At 40.6% G+C, this 24350-nt stretch overlaps 1 protein-coding gene and 1 pseudogene across 28 annotated transcripts in view; one reads left to right on the plus strand and one right to left on the minus strand.

The window, feature by feature from the left end:
- Window positions 1-24350, plus strand: part of KIF1B (kinesin family member 1B) — a 147064-nt gene that overhangs the window by 16637 nt on the left and 106077 nt on the right. For all 28 annotated transcript variants that reach the window (XM_040460947.1, XM_040460772.1, XM_040460798.1 and 25 more), the window contains exons 3-4: window positions 22985-23061; window positions 23821-24000. In XM_040460947.1, coding sequence (XP_040316881.1) covers window positions 22985-23061; window positions 23821-24000 — 257 coding nt within the window. The remainder of the gene's footprint in view (window positions 1-22984; window positions 23062-23820; window positions 24001-24350) is intronic.
- Window positions 16886-17501, minus strand: LOC121020904 (transmembrane protein 126A-like; annotated as a pseudogene).

Consider the following 24350-nt stretch of genomic DNA (forward strand, 5'->3'; position numbering starts at 1 on the left):
TAATGTGAACAGAATAAATGAACATTTGGGTATTAACACTTTGGACTTTGCTATTCTGAATGATCCACTAAGTGCTTCGCCCTGTGATTTTTGCTTTCGTATATTTAAATATGGACTATTTCTTTTGTTCTTTACAATTGAGAAATCCCTGGAAAATGCAACTAATTTAGCTAGAGTTATTAAGTTAAAATATTTTTTTAATCTTATTTTTGAGAGAGAGAGAGAGAGAGAGAGAGAACACGCGCGCGCGCAAGCAGGGGAGGGACAGAGAGAGAGGAAGACACAGAATTGGAAGCAGGCTCCAGGCTCCAAGCTGTCAGCACAGAGTCTGACATGGGGCTCGAACCCATGAACCATGAGATCGTGACCTGAGCTGAAGTCAATCGCTCAACCAACTGAGCCACTCAGGCGCCCCTTAAGTTGAAATCTGAATGATAATAAAGGTGTTTGCAGTGATTTATACTTAACCATGATGTGAAATGTATCTATTGAGGCTCTAAGATTATTTTTCTTTCTTCATTTTAAATGGCACTTGACCTTGCCAAGATGGTCTTAAAACTTACTATCCTTCCTTACAGTGATTCTTTGAGTTGAACAACAGATATAGCTACAGTTGGTAATAAACTCACAAATTTATTACTAAAATTATCAGTAATTATTTGTTTATAATTTTTTTACAAATAAAATTATCTATTATTGAAATTGAAGTTATTACTTTTGAAGTTCTTTATATATAATTGCTTAGGTGAAAAATGACTTAAGCTGGTTTATTTTGTACTTGGATTAATAATTAATTGATATGGATCTGTAGGCAAATTGTTACTCAAAATACTGGTAGGTTCTACTGTCTTGAAACCTACAACTTTGTGATAAAGCAGAATCATAGGTCTTCCGGACACACAAGTTAATGCCTAGTTGTTGGGGAAACCATTCTGATCTCCTCTATGTGTGGGCCATTTGCCAGTGTTCTCTGTAGAGAATTCTACCAGTGGGGAATAAAATTATATATTTAAGGTGTACAACGTGATGTTTTGATATATGCATACCTTGCAAAATGATTACCACAGTCCAAAGTAATTAACGTATCTATCACCTCTCATAATTACCTTTGTGTGTGTGTGTGTGTGTGTGGTGAAAACACTTGAGATCTATTTCTCAGCAAATTTTAAGTATACGATACATTATTATGAACTATAGTCACTATGCTGCACGTTAAGTCTCTAGAACTTATTCATTTCATGACTAAAAGTGTGTATTTTTTAATGAATATCTCACCTTCGACCCCATCCCTAGCCTCTGTTCTCTGTTACTATGAGTTTGCCTTTTTATTAGATATTTTTAAAAGATGCTAGAGTATGAATTATATCCTATGAGTAATTGTAAAAGAAAAAGATGCAAAATTTACTACTGAATTGTACACTTTAAATGGGTGAACTTTGTAGGGTATGTAAATTATATTTCAAGTTTTTTAAAAAAGGTCAATATTGATGATTTGCTCCTTTCTTAAAATTTGAGCTAGATTTATAACTGAACTAGAGAACAAGTGTTTATGTTCTAAATGCCACTCATTTAAGCTATGGTATTATTCATGCTTCATTTTAAGAATTAAATTCTACACAATATATAGGGGCACCTGGGTGGCTCAGTCGGTTAAGCGTCTGACTTCAGCTCATGTCATGATCTTGCAGTTTGTGAGTTTGAGCCCCGCGTCAGGCTCTGTGCTGACAGCTCAGAGCCTGGAGCCTGCTTCGAATTCTGTGTCTCCCTCTCTGTCTGCCCCTCCCCTGCTCATGCTCTGGGTCTCTCTGGCTCTCAAAAATAAATAAACATTGAAAAAAAAATTAAAAAAAGAGAATTAAGTTCTACACAATATATAAATCTTTGCACAGAGGCCATACTAATTTGTATCAGTTTAGTTTTAGTATATGTGCTGCTGAAGTGAACATACTGAATCCTGATTATTGAGCTCTTGTTTCTCTCTGAAAAATGTATTTAATTGTAACTTAGTTTGGAGGCATTTTTGGCTGTTGGTGTTGCCTCTGAAAATGCTGGTATAATCATTTAGTTCTTTTAGAAGGTGGGCTTTAGGAAGTCCTGGGTCAGGAGCCAGAATTGATCCTAAAAAGAACTACTTTTCTCTGTGATATGTTTTACATACTGAACTATCCAGGAGAAATCCCCAGTGTCCCCAGGGTCTGTTGCTACTTTCTTTCTTTTTTTTTTTTAAAGAGTGTTAAATTTTTTTATTATTAACCATTTTTTTTTACATTTATTTATTCTGAGAGAAAGTGCATGAGCAAAGGAATGGCAGAGAGAGAGAGGGAGAGAGAGAATCCCAAGCAGGCTTTGCACTGTTAGTGCAGAGCCCAAGGTGGGGCCCATCCCACCAACTATGAGATCACGTCCTGAGCTGAAATCAAGAGTCGGATGCTTAACTGACTGAGCCACCCAGGCACCCCAAAAAATCTTACTACAAACTTTTAAGTAGAAAATTAGTATTGGGGACAGCTAGGTGGCTCAGTCAATTAAGCATCCAACTCTTGATTTCGGCTCAGGTCCTGCTCTCATGGTTCAAGAGATAAAGGTCCTCCTTGGGCTCTGTGGTGATAGCTCGGACCCTGCTTGGGAGTCTCTCTGCCCCTCCCCCTCTTGTGCACATGCTCAGTCTCTCTCCCTCCCCAAATAAATAAATAATAAACTTTAAAAAAAAGAAAGAACATGAGTATTAGAAGGCCATATTCATGAAATACAAAAATCAATTAATTATATAACAAAAATAAATGAAAACGTTTTATTAGTATAAAGAATGATACTCGTGTTTTTTTTTTTTTCTTGATGACAACTCATTTTATAGATTGGTTGTAAGTTTATATTCATTGTCAAAGTCAAATAGCATTGTATTAATTTCTCCTGAGTTTTTTCTTTTTGTGACTCCATAAAACATTCATTCACATGGTATAAAATTCACAAGGTACAAAGAATATACAAGTGTAAACACTTCCTCTGACCCATCATGTAGTCAACCAGTTCCCCTCCCTAGAAGCAACTTGTGTTTCCTTTCCTTCTGGAGAGAGTGCAAACAGCATCTTTTTCTAAGATAGCTTTTTACCCTTTTAATTAGTGATAAGGTATAATAGTAGCTTATATTTCAGTCTTCACTGATTAGTGTTTTGTTTATTTTCTCACCCCTTCCCCCAGCAGTGTATGTTTTAAATACCTGAATAATATAGCTCATTTGTAAGAGTTGTTTCCTTTGAAATTTAAACATGAAAAAATATCTGTATAAGTTAATAAAGTTTTATGTATTAGTAGGTATCTACTATATGTATAATGGGTATGCTGAGTACTAAATAGAATATCAAAAAAGTGCTCAATTGACTGTCTAGGAGAATAAAACTATTAAGAGTATGTTGTAAAATGAAAAGGATTTTCTATAGTTCTGGATAGTTTGAGAAGTAGATCTGGGTCTGCTAGATTTTTCAGACTTTGTTATTTTTTTGATCATAAGGATTAAAAGCTCACTAAGAAATTATTAACGGGTAATAAAATATGAGTGTTCGAGCTCATTGTTTCTAAGATATATAACTCTTTTTGACCTTTTTATTTTGATTGTATAGAAAATACTGTCAGTTTAGGGGGAAAAATAAAATTGTCCGAATATGCTTTTCACTCTGGCTGGAGAATGTACCATGTTTTCACTTGTAGTAGGTAGCAAACTGAGGAGAAAATAAGATCTCTGGTGGTGCACCTTTTGAGGATAGGACCGTAAATTTTATAGTTTGTAAGGATCTAAGTTCTATTCACTCATTCTTGCTTATCTCCCACAAAAATCTCTCCAGAATTATTGAATATATTGAGGTATCTTTTGACAAAATAGTAATGAAGAAATGGTTTTTATTAAAAGTAATAATTTGGTTATGATAGGCCTGGGTACCTTGTACCGGTCACATGACAACCAGCCTATGGACCATGTTAAGCACAGTGCTGAACTACCAAAGGGTTTTCCATCATACTTGGTTCAAAACCGTTGTACACGGCAAACTGAGTGGCTCTGCTCTGCCTTACCCTTTCTTTTCCTTTCTCTTTTGAGAGTTTGCTATGAGGTGAGTCTGCAGGAAGCAGAGTTGTATGTACCATACGTAGGATCTTGTCCCTAAAGAGTCTTCAAAAGTTTGTGGTGGAAGACACAGACATACCGAAAGAAGCTCAGTACAGAGTCAAAGTGATCAAAGTGATAATTGCCGTAAGTAGGTGTTTTAAAACGTGCAGATGTGAGTTTGGCAAAGGGCACATGTCAGGTACGTAGATGATGGGGCATTTCAACTGGACCTTGTGGAGTAAGTGAGATTTAAACTAAACACCCAGCATGTTCAGGGAACATTTCAAACTTGCAGGGTGTCAGAATTTAACAGTGTTATAACCACGTATGGTATTCCTGACCCTCTTCTGGCGATGACACGTGCCTCCCTGCACACAGCAGGAGAAGTCTGTGACTTTGAAGTTAACATTAGTCTACTGAGGCAGAAATGCTCATTTGATGAATCAGCCTTGGAAGAAGTAGAGTTGGTTTTCTAGCTAAATACTTACTTTGCTGTGGCTTAGCAGTTTTGGGGTAATTTTGGTTCCTTTGAAAGGTGTTTGTTCTTGGAAAACTAATTAATTGAGTGAGACTTTTCCTCCAGGATTTTTGGTGGTTTCGGTTTTCTGCTACTGTTTGTATTTCTGTTTTCAGTTTTCTATGGCAGTTTCTTAGCAGTTTGGCTAAAATGTGATCCACGTAGTTTTCATGTGAGAGATTTTAAGCAAACTACTTGCTCCATTAGAAAGCATTAGTGGCTTATTAAAAAAAAAAAAGTTGGGCTTAAGAATGGGAGAAAGCTTGCATTTTGTTGAGAAAAATGAAATGAATTTGCTATAGCCACATGTGTTAACTGCATTAAAAGACTGCTGTGCTGGCAAGCTGGCCTGGACTGTTGCTCACAGGGATTATAGCTGATTGCACACGGAATGCAGTGGAATGTTCCTGCCATAAGGTCTCTTATGAAAAAGTAGAAGAGGGTGAAGAGTACTTTAGGGAATGTGCCAGATCTGAAAGCTGAGTAGTAGCAGTTTTATTTAAGCACTTTCTGGTCTCAGAGGGAATATTTTCCATGGCACAGATAAATGTTACTGCCTTGACATTTTGGAGACTAAGTGCATACAAATGGCTTTGTTTAATAATATCCTGTTAAATTCCAAGTTTTCCCACTTTGGAAGCTGTGTGTGTGTGTGTGTGTGTGTGTGTGTGTGTGTGTGTGTGTATGTCTGTCTAATTGCTCCTAAAAAGGAAAGTGGGGGAAAATTAATAGTTGAACTGCTCACATTTATGGTAAATCTGAAGACTTTGAAACTGCATTAATTCCCTGCTGAAAAACAGGAGGGTAGGTAAAGCTGGTTCTCACATGGTCCTTTAGGTATTAAATTATAATACTTTTGCTTTGCCTTTAACCACAGGAATCTGTCTGTAGCTAGCCCTTTGGTCAGTCTCCTTTATGTATTTATCAGTCTTCATTGCTTGGGGTCTTCTTTGTTTTTCAGTACCCAAATCTTAGTGGGGTATAAGGGACCCTGTCCCCCCCCCCCTCCATTAATTACTAACATGGTACATTTTTAAAGGCTTTTTCATTCACACATGTACATTTCAAAATGGAATACTGTACATCACAACTGGTACGAAGAATGACTTCATGTCCATTAATGGAAATTTGGGATGGAGCAGGGGACAAAGCAGAGGTTTAGAAAGGAAGACTTTTGAAAGGAATTCTTCTAAATCTGAATGCATTTTGTAAGCTACAATCAGAGTGAATTCTCCTGAAGTCTTTTCTGGGATAAGCCATAAGCTCTGTAACACAGCATCCAGAGTGCTTCACAGTGTGGCTGGAGATGTAGGATGAGGCCAGCTCTTCAGCAGCACTTCTCCTCCACACCATGTGCTCTAACCTTAGAGAGGGAATGCTCGATATTTTTAAACACACCCTTTGTCAGCATGCATTCTGTGAACTCCGTGGCTCACTCATGCCCAGTCCTGTATCTCTGTGGCCTGCTGCCAGTGTAGTGCATTTCATCGAGTCACTGAAACTGCTGAAGATTGGGGCATTTAAACTCTTAATGGCACTAGTTTTTCTTAGAGAAAAAAACTGGAGGGGCGCCTGGGTGGCGCAGTCGGTTAAGCGTCCGACTTCAGCCAGGTCACGATCTCGCGGTCCGTGAGTTCGAGCCCCGCGTCAGGCTCTGGGCTGATGGCTCAGAGCCTGGAGCCTGTTTCCCATTCTGTGTCTCCCTCTCTCTCTGCCCCTCCCCCGTTCATGCTCTGTCTCTCTCTATCCCAAAAATAAATAAACGTTGAAAAAAAAAATTAAAAAAAAACAACTGGAAACAACCCAGTGTCCGTCAACAGGGGGATGGGTAAATAAATCATGGTACACTTACATAAAATAGAACACCACAGAGAATTACTGTGCACACACACACAAATTATAAGCACATGGTAGCTATACAAGCAAGTCGCGAAAGAAATGGGTGTATTTATGTAAATCTCAAAAACATACAAAGCTGTTCTCTATATTCTTTATGCCCTACAAACACATGGGTAAAACTGTGAAGAAAAGTAAGGCAATGATGACAAAATTCAGCATGCCTCAGAGATGAGGTGGTGGGCAGAGAGATCTGGGAGGACGCAGTGGCACTGCAGGGGTGAGAATCGTGTTCTAGAGCTGTCTGGTGGCTACCTGGGGTTTTGTTCTGTTGTTGCAGCTTGTACCTTTGATACATTTATATATTTAATGACTCTCTCTACTATATGTATACTAAGTAATTGGAAGAGCATACAAACAAAGGGAAAAAACAAAGTCTTCACCTTGCACATAGAGCTACTGTATACCCATGCCTCTCAATATCAGTGACCGGGGTGTATCGTATGATGGGCACAAGCCCATGAAATTTGTCTCCCGCCCCCTCTTTCTGAAGTCCTCTAGACATTTGTCACTCTGTTCTTCCAAGGAGAGGAATGTTTCCTTTTTAAGTTACATGTCCATAGCTCGTTTAGTTACTGGACTGCTAGAAGGTCAGCAAGAAGACGAGACTTATGTAGTGCTGGAAGCAGAGTTCAGTAAAATATATTGAAATCAACTTGGGTGCCAGTGGCGTGGAAACTTTTTTAAAGTTTTGAAATGAAACACTTTTCCTCTAGTTGGGAGTTGGAGCTACAGCTGGAGGGGGGTGCGGGGTGTGTGTGTGTGTGTGTGTTGGGGCTGGGGGAGTAGGAGTGCCTGGGAGTAATACTATATTTACTCAGCTGGAGTTGGTGGAAACTGAGTGTGTCCTTTAGAACGACTTTTAGATGAATTTTGAGGCTAGCCTTCTAAATCTAGCTCTGTCTGCTGGCCCCTGACTTTGCTGTGCACCTGACCCCTCTTCTGCCCCCTCGTAGTTTTGAAGGCAGCTTTTGCGTTCCTTTCCCTCAGGCCCAAAACGTACTTTGTCTTTTCTTCTACATCTGACACAGTGACTTCCCATGTGGCAACTTACTAAACTGACATTCTGGAATGTATCCCTGGAATGTACCCTCTTTTAGATGAGATGAGTGAATCTATCATTAATTTATTGAGCACATTCTTCTAAGTATTCTTCAAGAACATGATTGTAATGGCTGTTCAGTATTCTGGTATATTAGTACACCGTAATTTCTTTAGCTAATCCCCTGTTATCACACACTTGAGCTTTAAAACTGCTTCTTAGGCCTGCTGTAAGAAAAGTGTAAGCCCCACACAGGTGGGGAAGGAATTGTTTTTGAAGGCAGCGTATGCAGCCGTTTACCTGGCATCTCTCCTGTCTGATAAACATTTCAAACTTGATGCGTCCAAAACTGAACTCCGAGTGTGTTCTCTTCAGTCCTGCTTCCCTGCACTCTCCTCCTTCCACTCAGTGGAAATTGTCTTTGTGGTTTGCTCAGGGCAAAAATCACGCAACCATCCTTGATTTCTCTCCTGCACTGTCTCCATCAGAAAGGCCTGTGGGCTGTGTCTCAGACGGTACCCAGACCACTCTTACCTCTAGAGCCGCTGCCGCGGTAACCTCCTAGCAAGTCTTGAGGCTTTAACCTCTGTCTTCTAGCCCTCTTTTCTCAATAGAGCAGCAAGTGCAATCCTTTTAGAATCGAAGTTGGATTTTTTTTTTTCCGTCAAAACTGTAAGGTATTTCCCATTTCATTCAGAATAAAAGCTAAAGTCTGTTCATTGACCTCCCTTCTCCCTTTGTCAAGCGTCTGGTCTTTTACTTAGTAGCATATTGGGTACATTTCCCCACGTATTCTGCAAGAATGTGATCTTAGTGGCTACACGGATTTGATTGTGTTTGTAAATTGTACATTATTTAGCTCCTTCTCTGTGATCAGACACTTGAGCCTAAAGTTTTTCATTTAGTCAGTGGAAATGTTGCAAGTGCCTACTCACCCTAATATCCCAGGGTTGTTGGTGAGGATCCAGTGGAATCTGGTATGCTGCATAGCATAGTGTTTGAAAAGTTACTTCTTAAAAAAAATTTTTTTGTAATTAGTTTTGGTACCTAAATTGTTATTTTCAATGGGAATATAAATTTAAAGGCGGAAACAATTGCACCTATCTCCAGGTTGGAGGAGGCCTTTGGTATTGTGTATTTGCGACTGCTTTTTATTACGTTTTATGATTTAAACATCTTCAATTACCTAAAAAATCTACCATCTGGATTCCAAACAGGGCAGAGAAGACCAGCTGAAGTCTTGTAGGAAATTTCGTCCTCATTCTTGGCTGCTTTGCATCTGATTGTTCTGGACTGTTGAGGTTGCCTTAATTAAATCTAAACTATTTCATGTGGCCCTTATAGATGCATTTGATGTTTTTTTCCAAAAGGGAGAGCAACCATGCCCAGGCTTTTCTCTTCTTTTTATTTTCCTTTCTTTCCTTTTTAAATGCCTTCTTTGCAAGTCTCCAGAGATGTTTTGGAGTTCATTTTTCAAAGTCCATGCTGATAACATGGTGCTGATTGCTTTTGGTGGTTGCCCAGTGAAGCGTGAAGTGCTGTGATGGGAGCTAGCAAAGTCTGGAGAGCTGTTAGTGAGACCGGGGAAGGGCCTGCTACCTCCGTCTGCTTGTATGGTAGGCAAGGTAGGTACTTAGATTTAATTTTTGGTAGTATATTAACAGTTGCTTATCTTATCAAAATCATTTCCAGTAGGCCAAAAACAGTTCTTAGTTGTATTGCTTAGGGATGAATGCTCTGGACATCCCGGTGGTAGGAGTAAGAAACACGAAATTAGGTTTTTGAGAGCAACTATAGGAAATTAAGTTTTTGTTATTCAGCAGGCATAGGCTGGGAGGCCACCAGGCCACCAGGCTCTCAGAGCCTTAGAGATAAATATCACAGTACTCTGACGACTCTTATGAAAGCATCGAGAGACATGTGAATAATTGAGGAGTAGGGCCTGGAGAGGTAGGGAATGTCTGGGAAGCCTTTTTGTTTGGGCAGAACAGAAAACTATATGGCCAGAGTTAGCAGAAGCTATGTGAGTGGTTGAGCTCCATTTGCTGTTTCCTTGTGACGTTCTCCTGGTCTGATACCAAGAGTTCATTTTATAACTGTGGATAAACTTGAGGAGGCAAAATGGGTGAAGGGAAGAACAAAAGCAGCTTTTTAAATGCTTTTTATTGGGGGAAAAAAACCAAACCATGATTAGTAATTAACAACAACAAAAGCGGTAATAAACACTTCAGCTGTGCCAGCCACAATCAGGCACTTACAGATTTTACCTCATGCAGTCCTCACAATAATCCTAGGGCAGAGATTCCTATTTTCCCCATTTCACAGATGACTTATCTGGGGTCGCACATCCAGAACTTGGGAGAACTAGGGAATGAAATTGAGTTGTTTGATTCCAGAACCTCATTCTTAACCTCTCTGCAGCACATACTGCCTCTCAAAATCCTCAGTTTTATTATTCTGTGTAGAAGTTCGGTTTATGTGTAATTTGACCTTAACTGTTACATGAAAATTTATTTTGATGCCGTTCTTGGTGCAAGGTAGTTGTGAATAACAGGGCATTATAATTACTTCCGCCGTCTTTGTGCCGTTTGGATTGAGCGAGAGCTAGGCCTTCCAGAGCATCTCCTTTCCCAGTCATTGAGCATTTGCTTAGAAGGGCAGAAGAGATGTCAGTCGGGGGCTTGTTTAATGTTTATTACGACTTGGGTGCCTGGCTGGCTCAGTCTTGGGAGCATGCACGTCTTGATCTCGGGTTTGTGAGTTTGAGCCTCACTTTGGGTATAGAGAAATTACTTTAAAAAACATAAAATCTTAAAAAATGTTTATTATAGCTAGCATATTTATTTTATATCCAGTTGAGGATGGCACTGTGACATTACAGAGTTGGTAGAGTTTTGTTTTTTCCCGTTTTATATTTATTTTTACTACTCCGGGATTGAATAGTGAACACATGTAGTAAGTATGTTTATATTGTTTATAGGATTTGGAATCTAAGTTTGTTATTTTAAATGATTAAGGAACTTTGTGATTATAGATCTTCTCAATTTTACTTTCTGGCAATATGCTTTTATACCATTTTAATATATTTTGGAAATATGTTATTCTGAGTAGAGGAGGGAGCTGCTTATGGGTTGTGGTTTTATGGTTTGGGAATATAAATGTTGTACCAAATGGCTTTATTTTGTGCAGTATTCCTCATATTTTGGGTATATTTTGGAAGAGGAAGTTTGTACTGAAGATGTCACTGGGATTTTTTTTTTTTAACGTTTATTTATTTTTGAGACAGAGAGAGACAGAGCATGAACAGGGGAGGGGCAGAGAGAGAGGGAGACACAGAAGCTGAAACAGGCTCCAGGCTCTGAGCAGTCAGCACAGAGCCCGACGCGGGGCTCGAACTCACGGACCGTGAGATCATGACCTGAGCCGAAGTCGGACGCTTAACCGACTGAGCCACCCAGGCGCCCCGTCACTGGGATTTTTAACAAGCCCGAAACATTGCTGTGTTCGAAAAGTTAATATAAAGTTACAGTGTTGCCACAATGATAAGTTAATTGTAGTTGCAGGCAAGATCTTTAATAGTTTGCCAACAACAGTATAATTGCTACATAGAGACTTTGAAATATTAGATAAACAAATTTATTCTGGAGAATATAAAGGCTTTTAAGTACCAATCTTGTTTTGACTGCCTTGTTTTCTATGGCTTAGTAATTAAAACATTGTTCCTGTTTCTTAATGCTGCAGTAACAAAGTTGGGAAGAAAGCAAAGGAAAAAAGGGGTCAAGTTGGAGGACTTAACAGAAGACTTTGTGAGGCCAATTTCAACTGGAAGGGTCTCTAAGAGAAGATGGTCTTATGGTCCATCAACAAACTAAAACCTATAGGACATTTTGTGGTAATCATTTTAAAGGCATTTCCATGTATCTTGGATAAGGGTCATCAGGTAAGCCTTCCCATGAAAGAGGCTGTCCTGTTTCTCACTCTTCTCCGGCTCTCCGAAGGTAGCTGGGCTACAGCACGAGGAATAAAAAGTGTGAGGACAAAGGGGAAAGGCGTGCAAGGCCTAGGGAGAGAGAAATGCAAGATCCTGGGGGCGGGATCCACTCAGACTTCAGTGCTGAAGCTGCCTTTCTAACCTGTGAAGGGGACTTACAGAAGACAGCCTTGAAACCAGCTGAGATCTGGATGAAGGGGGCTCAGGCACAGAGGTGAGGGTGAGCAGAACGAGTTATTCGGGAAGTCAGGAGATCACCCGAACGGGGGCTCATTCCTCCTGTGGGGCCAGAAATGGTTGTGGTAATAAAAGCATGGTAATAATGAATGGTGGCGTAGCTTGACTTCCTCCTTGGATCATTTCTGTCTTGTCTCGTGGTCCCCAGGTTCTCTCTATTGCCTTCCTCCCTCACAGGCCATTCTGCCTTCTTCCTCACTTCCTGTGTTCAAAGCGCACCAGGATTCTGTCTCTTTTCTTTGATCTCTCCTCTGTCTCCAGAGAAGATGGACCCCTAAGTGATTTCATTCATTCAGGGTCCAGGCTTTAAGTTTTATGAGGTGATGATGACTCCCCAATTCGTTTCTGCAGTCTGGACCGACCTCTGTGTAGATCTCTGGACTTGTCCACTCAGCTGCCAACCTAACCCTACTTGAAAGCCTAAGAAGTCTTAAACTTACCATGTCCTCAGCAGAACTGGTGTTTTCTCTTCCCTGTGCACCTCAAGTGGCTCTTCCTCACCTATTCTTTTCAGTTTGTCAGACCGAATGTCAGCGTCGCTCTGGCCCCCCCCCCCCCCTTACAGACCACCTGCGGTCCATCAGTAAGGCCTGTCTCTTCTGCCTTCACATGTGTCCTGAACCCTGTTCTTCTGTAGTCAGAGCCAGTACTGCAGTAGCTTCTTTGTTCCATACAGTAGCCAGAGTCCTGTTTGGAAATGTAAATCCGAGCACATCACCTCTGGGCTTCAGATCCCTCATTGGCTTCCTGTCACTTCTGGAATGTAGCTAAACATCTTCGCCTTGGCCACAGGGCCACGGCATTTGGCCTCTGGCTAGCTATCTGATTTGGCCTCTCATTATTACTTCCTTTTTTCTGCTACTCTGGTGGTCTTGCTTTTCCTTAAATGTCACTACAGTCCCTGCTCAAATATTACCTTCTCAGAGGTGGCAATCTGCCCACTTTTACTGAAAGAGCCACCCCTGCCACCTCCACCGTCACCTTATATCTCCTCTCTTTTGTTTTACCCAGGTCATACTGTCTCTTTTAGTTTATTATCTGACTTCTGAATTAAAATGTAAGCCCCTTGAAGATAAGGGACTGGTTTTCACTAGATGCTTAACGTCTGGGCATAGTAGGTACTCAAGTATTTGTTAAATGAAGGAATATTTTGAACATTTGCTTTGTGTTAGAATTTTCAACATGGACTAGTCATTAATCTTCACAACAGTTCTATAAAATAGGAAATATTGTACCCATTTACGGGTAAGAAAATTGAGGCATAAATAATTTGTTACATGCCCAAGTTATAGATGGATAATAATGGATACATAGAGGGGTATGTTAAAGCCTCTATACTATTCCATTTCCTTCATTGCTAAAATCCTTGAAAACGTCTTCTAAAAATATTTTCTAGGTCAGCTTGTGTTTTGATCATTGACTGTTGGGTTATATATATATACGTATATATATGTATATGTTATATATATATATATACATATATATGTATATACATATATATGTGTGTATATATATATATATACACATAGATATTTAAGTTTATTCATTTTGAGAGAATGAGGGAGTGTGAGTGAGGGGAGGGGAAGAGAGAAAGAGAGAGAGAGAATCCCAAGTAGGCTGCTCGTTGTCAGCACAGAGCCTGATGTGGGGCTCAGTCTCATGAACTGTGAGAGTATGACCTGAGCCGAAACCAAGAGTCAGACCCTTAACCAACTGAGCCACCCAGGCACCCCAAACATTGGGTCATATTGTAAGATAAAATTCAGTTTTGGATCAAGAGACGTAATGTTTTTGATCTCAGAATGGACCCTTCGGTCTCCCTGCCCCCACAAATGCTACATCGTGGAACTTAGGGATTTCTGATGCCAAATGCAGTTCTCATGGGAGTTGTTATGTAAATGGCAAAATTTCCCAAACATCCTGCAGTGGTGGTTGTGTTCTGTGTAATTGGTCTCCATACTTCCACTCATGCCTTCCTCCAATCCACTCTCCATGCTGTAGTCGAGTCAGTCCAGTGGCTTCTGATTGCTCAGGGGTTCACCAGCTCCTTGAGGTCCATCTGTGGTTTGATTCTGAGATTTCAGTGCTTCTAACCCTTTGTTGTTCACTACACTTGAGCCATACCAGCCAAACTGGAATCTGGATGCCACATGTTTCTTTTTGCCCCAGGGTTTCCTAACGCAGTTCTCTCTGACTTGGGATGCATATTGCCCAGTGGTTTGGAGCCTTGGAGCCAGATGTTCCAAGCTGTAGTCTAGGCCCTGACCTGGGACAAGCGCCTTCTTCTCTGGTGCTCCAAATATAAAATGGAGAAGATAATAGTATCTACTTCGTAAGGTTATCATAAGGATTAAATGAGTGAATACATGTAATGCTTTATTTAGCCCAGTGTTTGGAACATAGTAAGCATTTAGTAAGTGTTAGCTGTTGTTATCTCTGCACTTTCCTTAGTCATCTCCTTTATCCTTCAGCCCAGCCTTCTCTGTTTTATCACATCAGAGTTTACCTGTTTATGTGTTCTTATAGGACCCCATGCTTGTCTAGCGTGGCTCTTACTATAATTTGAGAGCATTTATTTATTTTATGTGATTGTATGTCTGTCTTCTCCATTGGCTATTAGCCCTAGAAGGGCAGAAATAACTTGTTTGTTTGCCATTTTACCCCCAGCACAGTGCCTGGCACATAGTTTGTGCTTAATAAATATGTTTTGTGCTCAGTAAATATGCCCAATGAATGAAAGTGCTGTTTAAGTTTTCTTTTCTTAAACTAGGGTCTTGGGATCTTTTGCAATAATGCTTCTTTGGGGAAAGATTAACGTTAGCATGGAAACTAGCGTCATTTCTAGCCAACCTGGGAGATTTGGAAAGCTGAGCACAATGAGTAAAAGTGTAGAAGGCAAAGGGGCAGGGACTGTTCAAAGACAGGCAGAAAGATCAGGAAAATGAACTTGTTCAGGTGGATGCCATCTAACAGTGTTTTGTTGAAGATCTTTGATGCACCTCGATGTAGTTATGATCTATTCACCAGTGACTCAGCCAGTGTACCTCACCCTTCTGATGTTTCAGAGGAAGTGCTTGGGAAGATGAGTACTGAGAATATTAGCATTTATTTATGTCTGTTGGTGTTTATCATATGGCACTGCCTCTTGGGTGTGTGTCTTGTGTGTGAGGTCAAGAATCTGTTTCACACCCACATAAGAATCCTTAGGCTGGGCAAGCCTTTTATATGTAGGACACTGGAGAAAATTTTACAGCAATAAATTTGAATGGTAAGGTACCCTCTGTCTGATATGAAAGTCCATATTTCCTGTGACATGTATACTGTAAGACACAGTTCTCAACACCTGGAGAAGGAGAGGGATTTCCAACACCTACCCCACTCTTCCTGCCTCCATTATATTTTCCTTTATCCTTGACCTTCCTGGTGACCTCCATCAACATATCTTCCTGTTTAAAACCTGGTCATCTTTTCTCCTGTCCCCTGTTTACCTATTACTGCTGTTTCCTGAAAGTTGTATTTCTACTCCTGAGATTGGAATTTAGATTCCTCCTCTCCCAGAGATTAATGTTTCTTGCCAGAAGCTGAGTAAGTTGGCTGCTCAGGAAGAAAAGACTCAGGAAGCAAGTTGTGTAGAGAGAGCTATGTACCAGTCCACATACAAGCATCAGCTACTTATGAAGTCAGCACAGTGAGTGACACAGAAAGAGGAGTCATGGTTTCCAGCTACAAAGGAGTGGCAATCTGTAAGGAAAGATAAAACTAACATAGTCATTGGGTCTTTGGGTATATATTGAGAATCTACTATGTGGCAGGTGCTCTCCTCGGAACTGGAATATAGCAGTGGATGAAACAGAAGTTCTGGTGTCATGGAACCTGCATCCCAGTGACTCGTAATAAGTCAGGTAGTCAGGAGTGCAGTGAAGACAAGTAAGGCAGGGAAAGCAGATGGAGAGTGAAGGCACGCCCAGAAAAGAGCCATCTGATATGGTGCCATGTGAGCAGAGACCTGTATGAAGTTAGGGGGTGGGCTGTTCACACACCTGGGCGAGTGGCACTCCTGGTAGAGCCAAAGTTCAGAGGCCCTGAAGTGAAGGTATATCTTCAGTAAGAAGGGCAGTGGGGCTGGAGTAGGGGGTGAATCACTCCAGTAGCTGGACAGGGGCTCAGAGGGAGAGTAGAGTTTTGTTCAGTGTATGCTGGGACCCCATCAGAATGCTCAACAGAGGCGTGTCGTGGATGTGATCTGGGTTAGTCTGAGAAAAGGACCACCGTTTGCAGTGTGGGGATAAGACTCTCCAGGGGCTCGGGGGGAGGGGGTAGGGGAAGCTGGGAGCCTTGTTAGGAATTACTGCTGTCTTCTGGTGAAGGAGGCAGTAGTTTGGACCAGGGTGGTAACGGTGGAGCTGGAGAAGCCATGGGATTCTGGATTCATTTTGAAAGTAGAGCTGACAGGATAGATCAGATGTAGGGTGTTAAGAGAAGAAAGTTGGAGATGATTTTTTTTTTTTTTAATGTTTCTTTATTTTTGAGAGAGAGACAGAGACAGAGCCTGAGTGGGGGAGGAGCAGAGAGAGGGAGACACAGAATCCGAAGCAGGCTCCAGGTTCTGAGCTGTCAGCACAGAGCCTGATGCAGGGCTGGAACCCATGAATAGCGAGATCATGACCTGAGCTGAAGTTGGATGCTCAACCGACTGAGCCACCCAGGCGCCCGGAGATGCTTCTTGAGGTCATCTGTGAAAAGTTGCTTGTGGAGGTAGGTCCAGTTCTGGAGTATACTGTGTGTCCGGAGAAGTCTTCATAGGAGGGGAGGCCTGAGGTGTGGAAGTTGCTTAAAAGGGGCCTTGAAAAGTGGCATGAAAGGTGATTTTATAGAAAATAAAACAGTATGAGGTGTACAGCATTTAAAAGAGTTACGTTCTGACTCTAGCCCTCAAACTATTCCTGGGATCCATTTCTTAAAAAAAAAAAAAAAAGATGATTTATCCTAAACAAAGCCTGCACACTGTTGACATGTGACCCTGGCAGGCATGCTGCGTTTGTAGCAGCGTTTACGTTGGTGAAAATAGTTTATTTTTATTTATTTATTTATTTATTTATTTTCTTTATACACTAGACATTTATTCATACATTACAGTTTTATTTTTGTGTACAAAGTTGTTTAACAATCACTGAATTTCTAGGCCAGGTTCAGGTAACTGAAGAGCCTTTATAACTAACTTACATTGTCTAGATCCAAGGTATGCTGCAAACATGGTCTGGAGCAAAATGGGAAATAACATCTTTCTAAAGACGAGCTTAGAAATTCTAGTCCAGTAAGTTGTTTCCTTTTTCTGGTAGCAGGGCTGACTCATACCTGGCTGCTAGGCCACCATTCACAGGTATAGCCAAGAAAACAGGGTACAGACCACCAAAAACAAGACCAACCCGTCCACCCTGTGTTATGGTACAGGTTTCACAATTCAAATCACCTGTATTCAAAGGTAGATTTGCAAGACCTTTGTAAGATGCATGCGCAGTCAAAAATGGGATCACTGCCATTGGTAAGCCAGCAGCTATACAAGCCTGTGTCACGTTTAAGATGCGTCGAAAAAGACTTTGCTATTGGACCACAGAGAGCAGCATTAAGTCCGATATAAACTGATCCATGTTCAGATAGATTCCTTTCTGCTTCTGGGAGGTGGTTAATTTTTCTGGTTATGATATTGAAAATTAAATCTTCCTTGACAGTTATCATCTGGTTCACGATTTTTCATCTTGAGCCTTATGCTCTGCTCACAACCCTCCTCTGCATGCTGGGGTTCACTCCAACCTTTGCTCAACTAGCCTGAACGCAGCCATCTTTGGCTGACCCGTGACTCGGGTCAGCAGTGAAAATAATTTATATGTTGAAGATATTATGAATTACTATTGATAGCATTAAGTAATTATTAATTATTCTTATTCCATTCTTACACTGTGTTAAATAGTGCCTAATCTTTTGGTAATACAATTCTGTGTTTTTTCTGTGGAAGTTGATAAAATGAACTGATACTTTATGTGTAATCTGCACAGGTGTGTACTATTCTTCTTTTTCTTTTTATGCTTCTAAAAATGGTATGGGATTTAATGAAATTAAAATTATACATGACAAACGGAGGGACATGCATCTGAATGTGTGTTTGGTGCAGAGGATCCACAAGACGCAGTCCATATATTGAAGGGGATTTATAATGTGGTAGGAACACCTGAGATTTGGTGGCACAGGTAAAGAACCCCAACGTAGTTTTGATTCTTGGCAAGAAATAGAATTCTTATGTTCTGCTTTAGCTTATTTTATCAATTAGTGAATGAACTTTCCTAACTTTGGTGTAAGGACTATGGACTGTATCCACTAAAACACCGAGTGAAAAACAAGATAAAATACCTGTTTTTCAAAATTAGCATTTGTATATTGCTTTACTCATTTAATCCAGCGAACTAGGTATGATCTCAGTTTTAGGGCGGACTCAAAAGTGCAGCAATACCCAAGGTGACAAAAAATTCTAAATATTAAGGGTCTGTCATGTATTTAGAATATTAACATATTCTAAACCGTCTTTTGATCCAAATCCCATTCCCTTTCCATTATATGTACTGTGTTATCCCTCCCCCCTTTTATTAATGTTGAAACATCCTGTTTCTTAATTGGGTTAAAGGAAGTAAGTTAGATCTCAACTGTTACTAATTCAGAAAGAAAAAAACCTTTGGCACATTGAGAACATATTATTAGTTCACTGTGAAAGTAATGGTGGAGTTCGTGGACCTCTGATGAGGTCAAGTGCTGTCATTGATACTTTATCTTTTTTTAAAAAAAACTTAAAAAAATGTTTTTTAAGTTTATTCTGAGAGAGAGCATGAGAGAGCGTGAGTGGGGGAGGTGTGGAGAGAGAGGGAGAGAGAATCCCAAGTAGGCTCCCTGCTGTCAGCACAGAGTTCAGCTCGGGGCTCAGTCTTCTTATGAGCTGTGAGATCATGACCTGAATGGAAATCAAGAGTCCAGTGCTTAAGTGACTGAGCCACCCAGGTACCCAAGTAGTTTCTTTTTTTAAATAATTTTGGAAGTCTGTTTTTTTTTTGTTGTTGTTAATTTTTTTTTTTTTTAACATTTATTTATTTTTGGGACAGAGAGAGACAGAGCATGAACGGGGGAGGGGCAGAGAGAGAGGGAGACACAGAATCGGAAACAGGCTCCAGGCTCTGAGCCATCAGCCCAGAGCTCGACGTGGGGCTCGAACTCACGGACCGCGAGACCGTGACCTGGCTGAAGTCGGACGCTTAACCGACTGCGCCACCCAGGCGCCCCTGTTTTTGTTTTTTTTTTAATGTTTATTTATTTTTGAGAGGAGGGGAGGGACAGAGGTGGGGGGCAGAGGGTCTGAAGCGGGCTCTGTGCTGACAGCAGAGAAGAGAGCCTGACGTTGGGCTCAAACTCACGAACTGTGAGATCATGACCTGAGCTGAAGTTGGATGTTTGAGCCACCCACATGCCCCCCGATATTTTATCTTTTTTTTTTTAATGTTTATTTTTGAGAAAGACAGACAGAGCATGAGTGGCGGGGGTGGGGGACACACCAGAAAGAGAGGGAGACACAGAATCTGAAGCAGGCTCCAGGCTCTGAGCTGTCAGCACAGAGCCTGACGTGGAGCTTGAACTCACCAACTGCAAGATCATGACCTGAGCTGAAGTTGGATGCTCAACCAACTGAGCTACCCAGGTGCCCTCTGATATTTTATCTTTATAACAGTTTTTTTCTTTTCATTTGTAGAGTTGGGAGTTCCAAAATTTTTTGTTAGGAACACTTCCTATATTCAAGACGGTACAAAGCATATATAAATATAAGAATAATATAAAACACCCAATGTTTATAGCAGCACTCTCAACAATAGCCAAATTATGGAAAGAGCCTAAATGTCCATCAACTGATGAATGGATAAAGAAATTGTGGTTTCTATACACAATGGAGTACTACATGGCAATGAGAAAGAACGAAATATGGCCCTTTGTAGCAACGTGGATGGAACTGGAGAGTGTGATGCTAAGTGAAATAAGCCATACAGAGAAAGACAGATACCATATGTTTTCACTCTTATGTGGATCCTGAGAAACTTAACAGAAACCCATGGGGGAGGGGAAGGAAAAAAAAAAAAAAAGAGGTTAGAGTGGGAGAGAGCCAAAGCATAAGAGACTCTTAAAAACTGAGAACAAACTGAGGGTTGATGGGGGGTGGGAGGGAGGGGTGGGTGGGTGATGGGTATTGAGGAGGGCACCTTTTGGGATGAGCACTGGGTGTTGTATGGAAACCAATTTGACAATAAATTTCATATATTGAAAAATAAAAAAAAATAAAAATAAAAGTGTATTTTCTAAAAAAAAAAGAAAAAAAGAATAATATAAAACAAACTATCCTTTAACTACTACCCAGTTAACATAGAAATTATCCATGCCTTCTGGGGCTCTCTGCTTACACTACCCTCTCAAACAGGTAACAACAGCATTGAGTTTTACGTTGTTCTGAAGTGTCTTCTGTAAATATCTTTCATTTAGGAATTAAATATTTTAAAAAATATTGTGGATAATTTCATCTTGCTTAACATAACTGTAATGCAAATAGCCCTTTAAAATTATATTTTGATTTACTTATTAAAAACCCTTATTAAAAAGGGTTTTGTCTGCATACAAGCAGTTACTTAAAAGGCAGCATGGTTTCAAATCTGTAAGTTAGGAAACTATTAGTTTCAGGAGTTTCAAAGATCCGGAAGAAGGGAATCTTGAGGAAAAGGATTTCAAGTGAAATCAAGGAAGTTACTCACTGGTGTACTGTTTCTTTTTCTTTACTAGGAAAAAGAGAACAAAGAGGTAGGGTTGAAAACCAGCCCTTAAGTGTTCTTGGCAGAATCAGTACCACCAATGAGTAGCTAAAAGACTGAAGTATGGCTTAAAAGTTTTTATGACGGGGGTGCCTGGGTGGCTCAGTCAGTTAAGCGTCAGGCTTCGGCTCAGGTCGTGATCTCACGGTTTGTGGGTTCGAGCCCCGTTTCTGGCTCTGTGCTGACAGTTCGGAGCCTGGAACCTGCTTCGGATTTTGTGTTCCTCTCTCTCTCTCTCTCTCTCTGCCCCTCCGCCACTTGCTTTTGGTCTCTCTCTCTCTCAAATAAACATTAAAAAAAAAATTTTTTTTTAATGAAGTTTTATGACAGCACATTTCCTATAGGTTACAAAGTGTTTATTTTAACCATGTTTTTGAGTGGTGAAGACTGCTTCAGAGGTCATATCCTGTGTCTCGTCATTGTCTTTATTGCTGAGCCCCTGAAACCTGAATCTGGTTCACATGACACTGATTTCCGTTTTCTTGGTAGAGTTTGTGTGTAGTCTTTCATCTTTTAGGAACTGTAATCCTCATAATTCCTAGGTTTTTTTTTTTTTGGTTTTTTTTTTGTTTTTTTTTGTTCTTTTTGTTTTTATTTATTTTTGGGACAGAGAGAGACAGAGCATGAACGGGGGAGGGGCAGAGAGAGAGGGAGACACAGAATCGGAAACAGGCTCCAGGCTCTGAGCCATCATCCCAGAGCCTGACGCGGGGCTCGAACTCACGGACCGCGAGATCGTGACCTGGCTGAAGTCGGACGCTTAACCGACTGTGCCACCCAGGCGCCCCTCATAATTCCTAGTTTTAAATGGGTAAGGAGAGTTTTGAGCAATGTCTGTGATATAATTTGGGGGGGGTGATTATGTGCATACGCATACACGCACACGTGAAGTATGCGTACGCATAAAAATGCCTGTGTCTACCTTGACAGTTGATACATGTAGGGAATAGTCTTTAGATGACGGGTGCCTTGGCTAAGAGTGTGGGCTCTGGAGTTAAAGTCCACATCCTGGATTGCCACTAGCTAGCTCTATATATAGCCTTGGGTAAGTTATTTAACCTCTTTGTGATAGTGTCTCTATCTATACGGTGGCAGTAATGAAACCTCTATGTGCTTTAGTGGCTGGGAGGATGAAATAGGTTAGTACACAGAAAGGTCTTAGAGCTTAGAGTAAGTGTTCCATGAGTGTTGGCTATTATTTAAATCTTGTCCCTAGTGCCTTTTGGTTAGAAGCACACTTCTTTGCTTAGGTTGCCATTTGTGTGTGGGGAGATGTTCTTTCTAGAACTATGTCTGCTTGTCACATGATTATGTGCAGTGTGAGCCTTATTAATACTCCGTCAGCATTTGAGGTTTGAACATAAGTTGTGTGGCCATACCCAGTGGAATCCCGCGCGCGAGAGAACTAAGCACCGTAGCAACTGTTGCTATTTATGTCCTGAGCAGCAGCTGCCCTGGACAGATTTATTTTTAATCCTGATCTCACTGATAGCCTGGGATGTGGCCATGCCTTCCAGGGAAGCAGATTGGTTGAGATGTCTGGTCTTTGAGGAGATTTCGTGACCACATGTTATAAAGATTCTATTCCATGTGAAATATGAGACGCTGAAGCTTTGTATGTAAGAGAAAGGAAGAGAGGCGAAACTTCAGCATTCAGTCAGTCCCCAAAGTAGAGTGTGACTGGGTTAATCACTTGAGAACTATTTTCACTGTCGGCAGTAAGGCTTCGTGCTTTGCAGTCAAGAAGTAATTTTGCTTTCTGTAACATTCTACAGAAGATTTGTGGTGTGTGGTTCTACTGTATACATACGTAATACACACATGTACACGCATACTTGATTATCAACTGTGGATTTCAGCAAAAAGACTGTCTTTCATTATCAAATGCTTTTCTAAAGTAATAGTAAGGTCTTTAAAAAGAGTTTATTTCACGTAGTAGTTGGATCGATTCAGTAATTTTCTAATTTTTATTTCTGATGTATTGAAATATTTTAAGCTTTATGAAGTACCTTGAAATAGTAATGTGGCCCATTTCCAAATTTTGAATATTTCGTGAGCACCTACTGTATGCCAGGCTGTGTTCTAAATCCTGGTGGCACCCGGTGAATGTTGTTGGTCTGATTCTTTTAAGTTCTGTGGACAGATCCTACCTATTAAAGATGTGATTTTTAAAAAAATCTTTGTATTTCCATGTTCGGATTCAGTAGTATGAATTTCCTGATTTGGGTGTTTTGAATTTACAACATAACATCATGTTGAACTAAAGAAAATGTAACTGAGTGACTTATCAAATCAAATCATTTTCATTCTCTAGGTATTATTAACCCAAAGAACCCAAAAGAAGCTCCAAAGTCCTTCAGTTTCGACTACTCCTACTGGTCGCACACCTCGGTGCGTATACTCGGGGTGCGGCGCAATAGAGCGGGGCAGGCCGGGAGCAGTCGTGAAAGCGCTCGAAGGTCCACAGGGAAAGCAAAGATGCCCAACACCCAGGAAACGGAGAGAGCGGGGCCCTTTGCAGTGCCCTTACTTGGTAAAGGACCCCCAGTCTTGCAGGCTCCTGGGGATTGTTCCTCAACTAGAGCTTGCTTCTGCAACTCTTCATTACATGTTTTTCCTGTTTTTTTTGGTTTTCCTCTTCTGTTTTGTGTTGGAGTAGGAAAGGTTTCAAACTCCTGACAAAGCCTGCTGGCCAAGGGAAGGGGCCTGTGAAGGGGGGTCGATGCTTGTCACTGGGAGCTGGGTTTATTGAGAAATAGCCACACCACCTGGAGTGAGTGCAGAGGAGTATTTCTATATATGGACTTGACCTTTGATCTTTCAGTCCCATTTTCCATTTAAGAAAACGTTCTTGCAGCTTCTATGAATGGAAGAGTAATACTTTTAAGATTATGGAAAGTGAAATGTAATCAAGTGAGGTAATTTCATGTAGGTATTTTTACGTGTGGCTGTGACCTGGATGACTGTGGTTGTGTGTGTGTTTAATAAGAGAAAAATAAACTGTGTGTTGGAGGAACTAAGAAATTTTATAATACATTTTAGGTGACTGTTGAGATTCCAGACACTTTTGATTTATTATAGAAGTAATCAAATAAACATAGGAAAGTATACAAATAAAATGCCATTGATTTCTCCTTTTAATCTTTCCAGCCTGAAGATCCCTGTTTTGCATCTCAAAACCGCGTGTACAATGACATTGGAAAGGAAATGCTCTTACATGCCTTTGAGGGCTATAATGTCTGTATTTTTGCCTACGGGCAGACTGGTGCTGGGAAATCTTATACAATGATGGGTAAACAAGAAGAAAGCCAGGCTGGCATCATTCCACAGGTAAAGAAGCAAAAAATGACAAAAGACCTCTGTTTATTATTACTCTTAGTCTTCAGTTGCTATAATAGTTATTTTTACTTAGCAGACACTTATTCAGGGACTATTGTATGTGAGGCACAAAAATAAATCACTGGTCCCCTTCTCTCAAAGTAACTAACAGTCTGGTGGAAAAAGACTGATGTGTATACATGTCCGTCTTTAAAGGCGGGGAAGTTGACGTTCTGTAAAGATTTTGCTGTACCCCCACGTCTGGTTATTGTATCTCCTGACCCGTGTTACCAGCTTCTTAAAAAAAAAAGTGGTAGTATGTGCCATGCTCTGTTCTGAGTCCTGGGGACACCAGTGTTGTT

This window comes from Herpailurus yagouaroundi, unplaced genomic scaffold (genome assembly GCF_014898765.1).
Source record: "Herpailurus yagouaroundi ecotype Mexico unplaced genomic scaffold, PumYag 77, whole genome shotgun sequence".
NCBI classification, from domain to species: domain Eukaryota; kingdom Metazoa; phylum Chordata; class Mammalia; order Carnivora; family Felidae; genus Herpailurus; species Herpailurus yagouaroundi.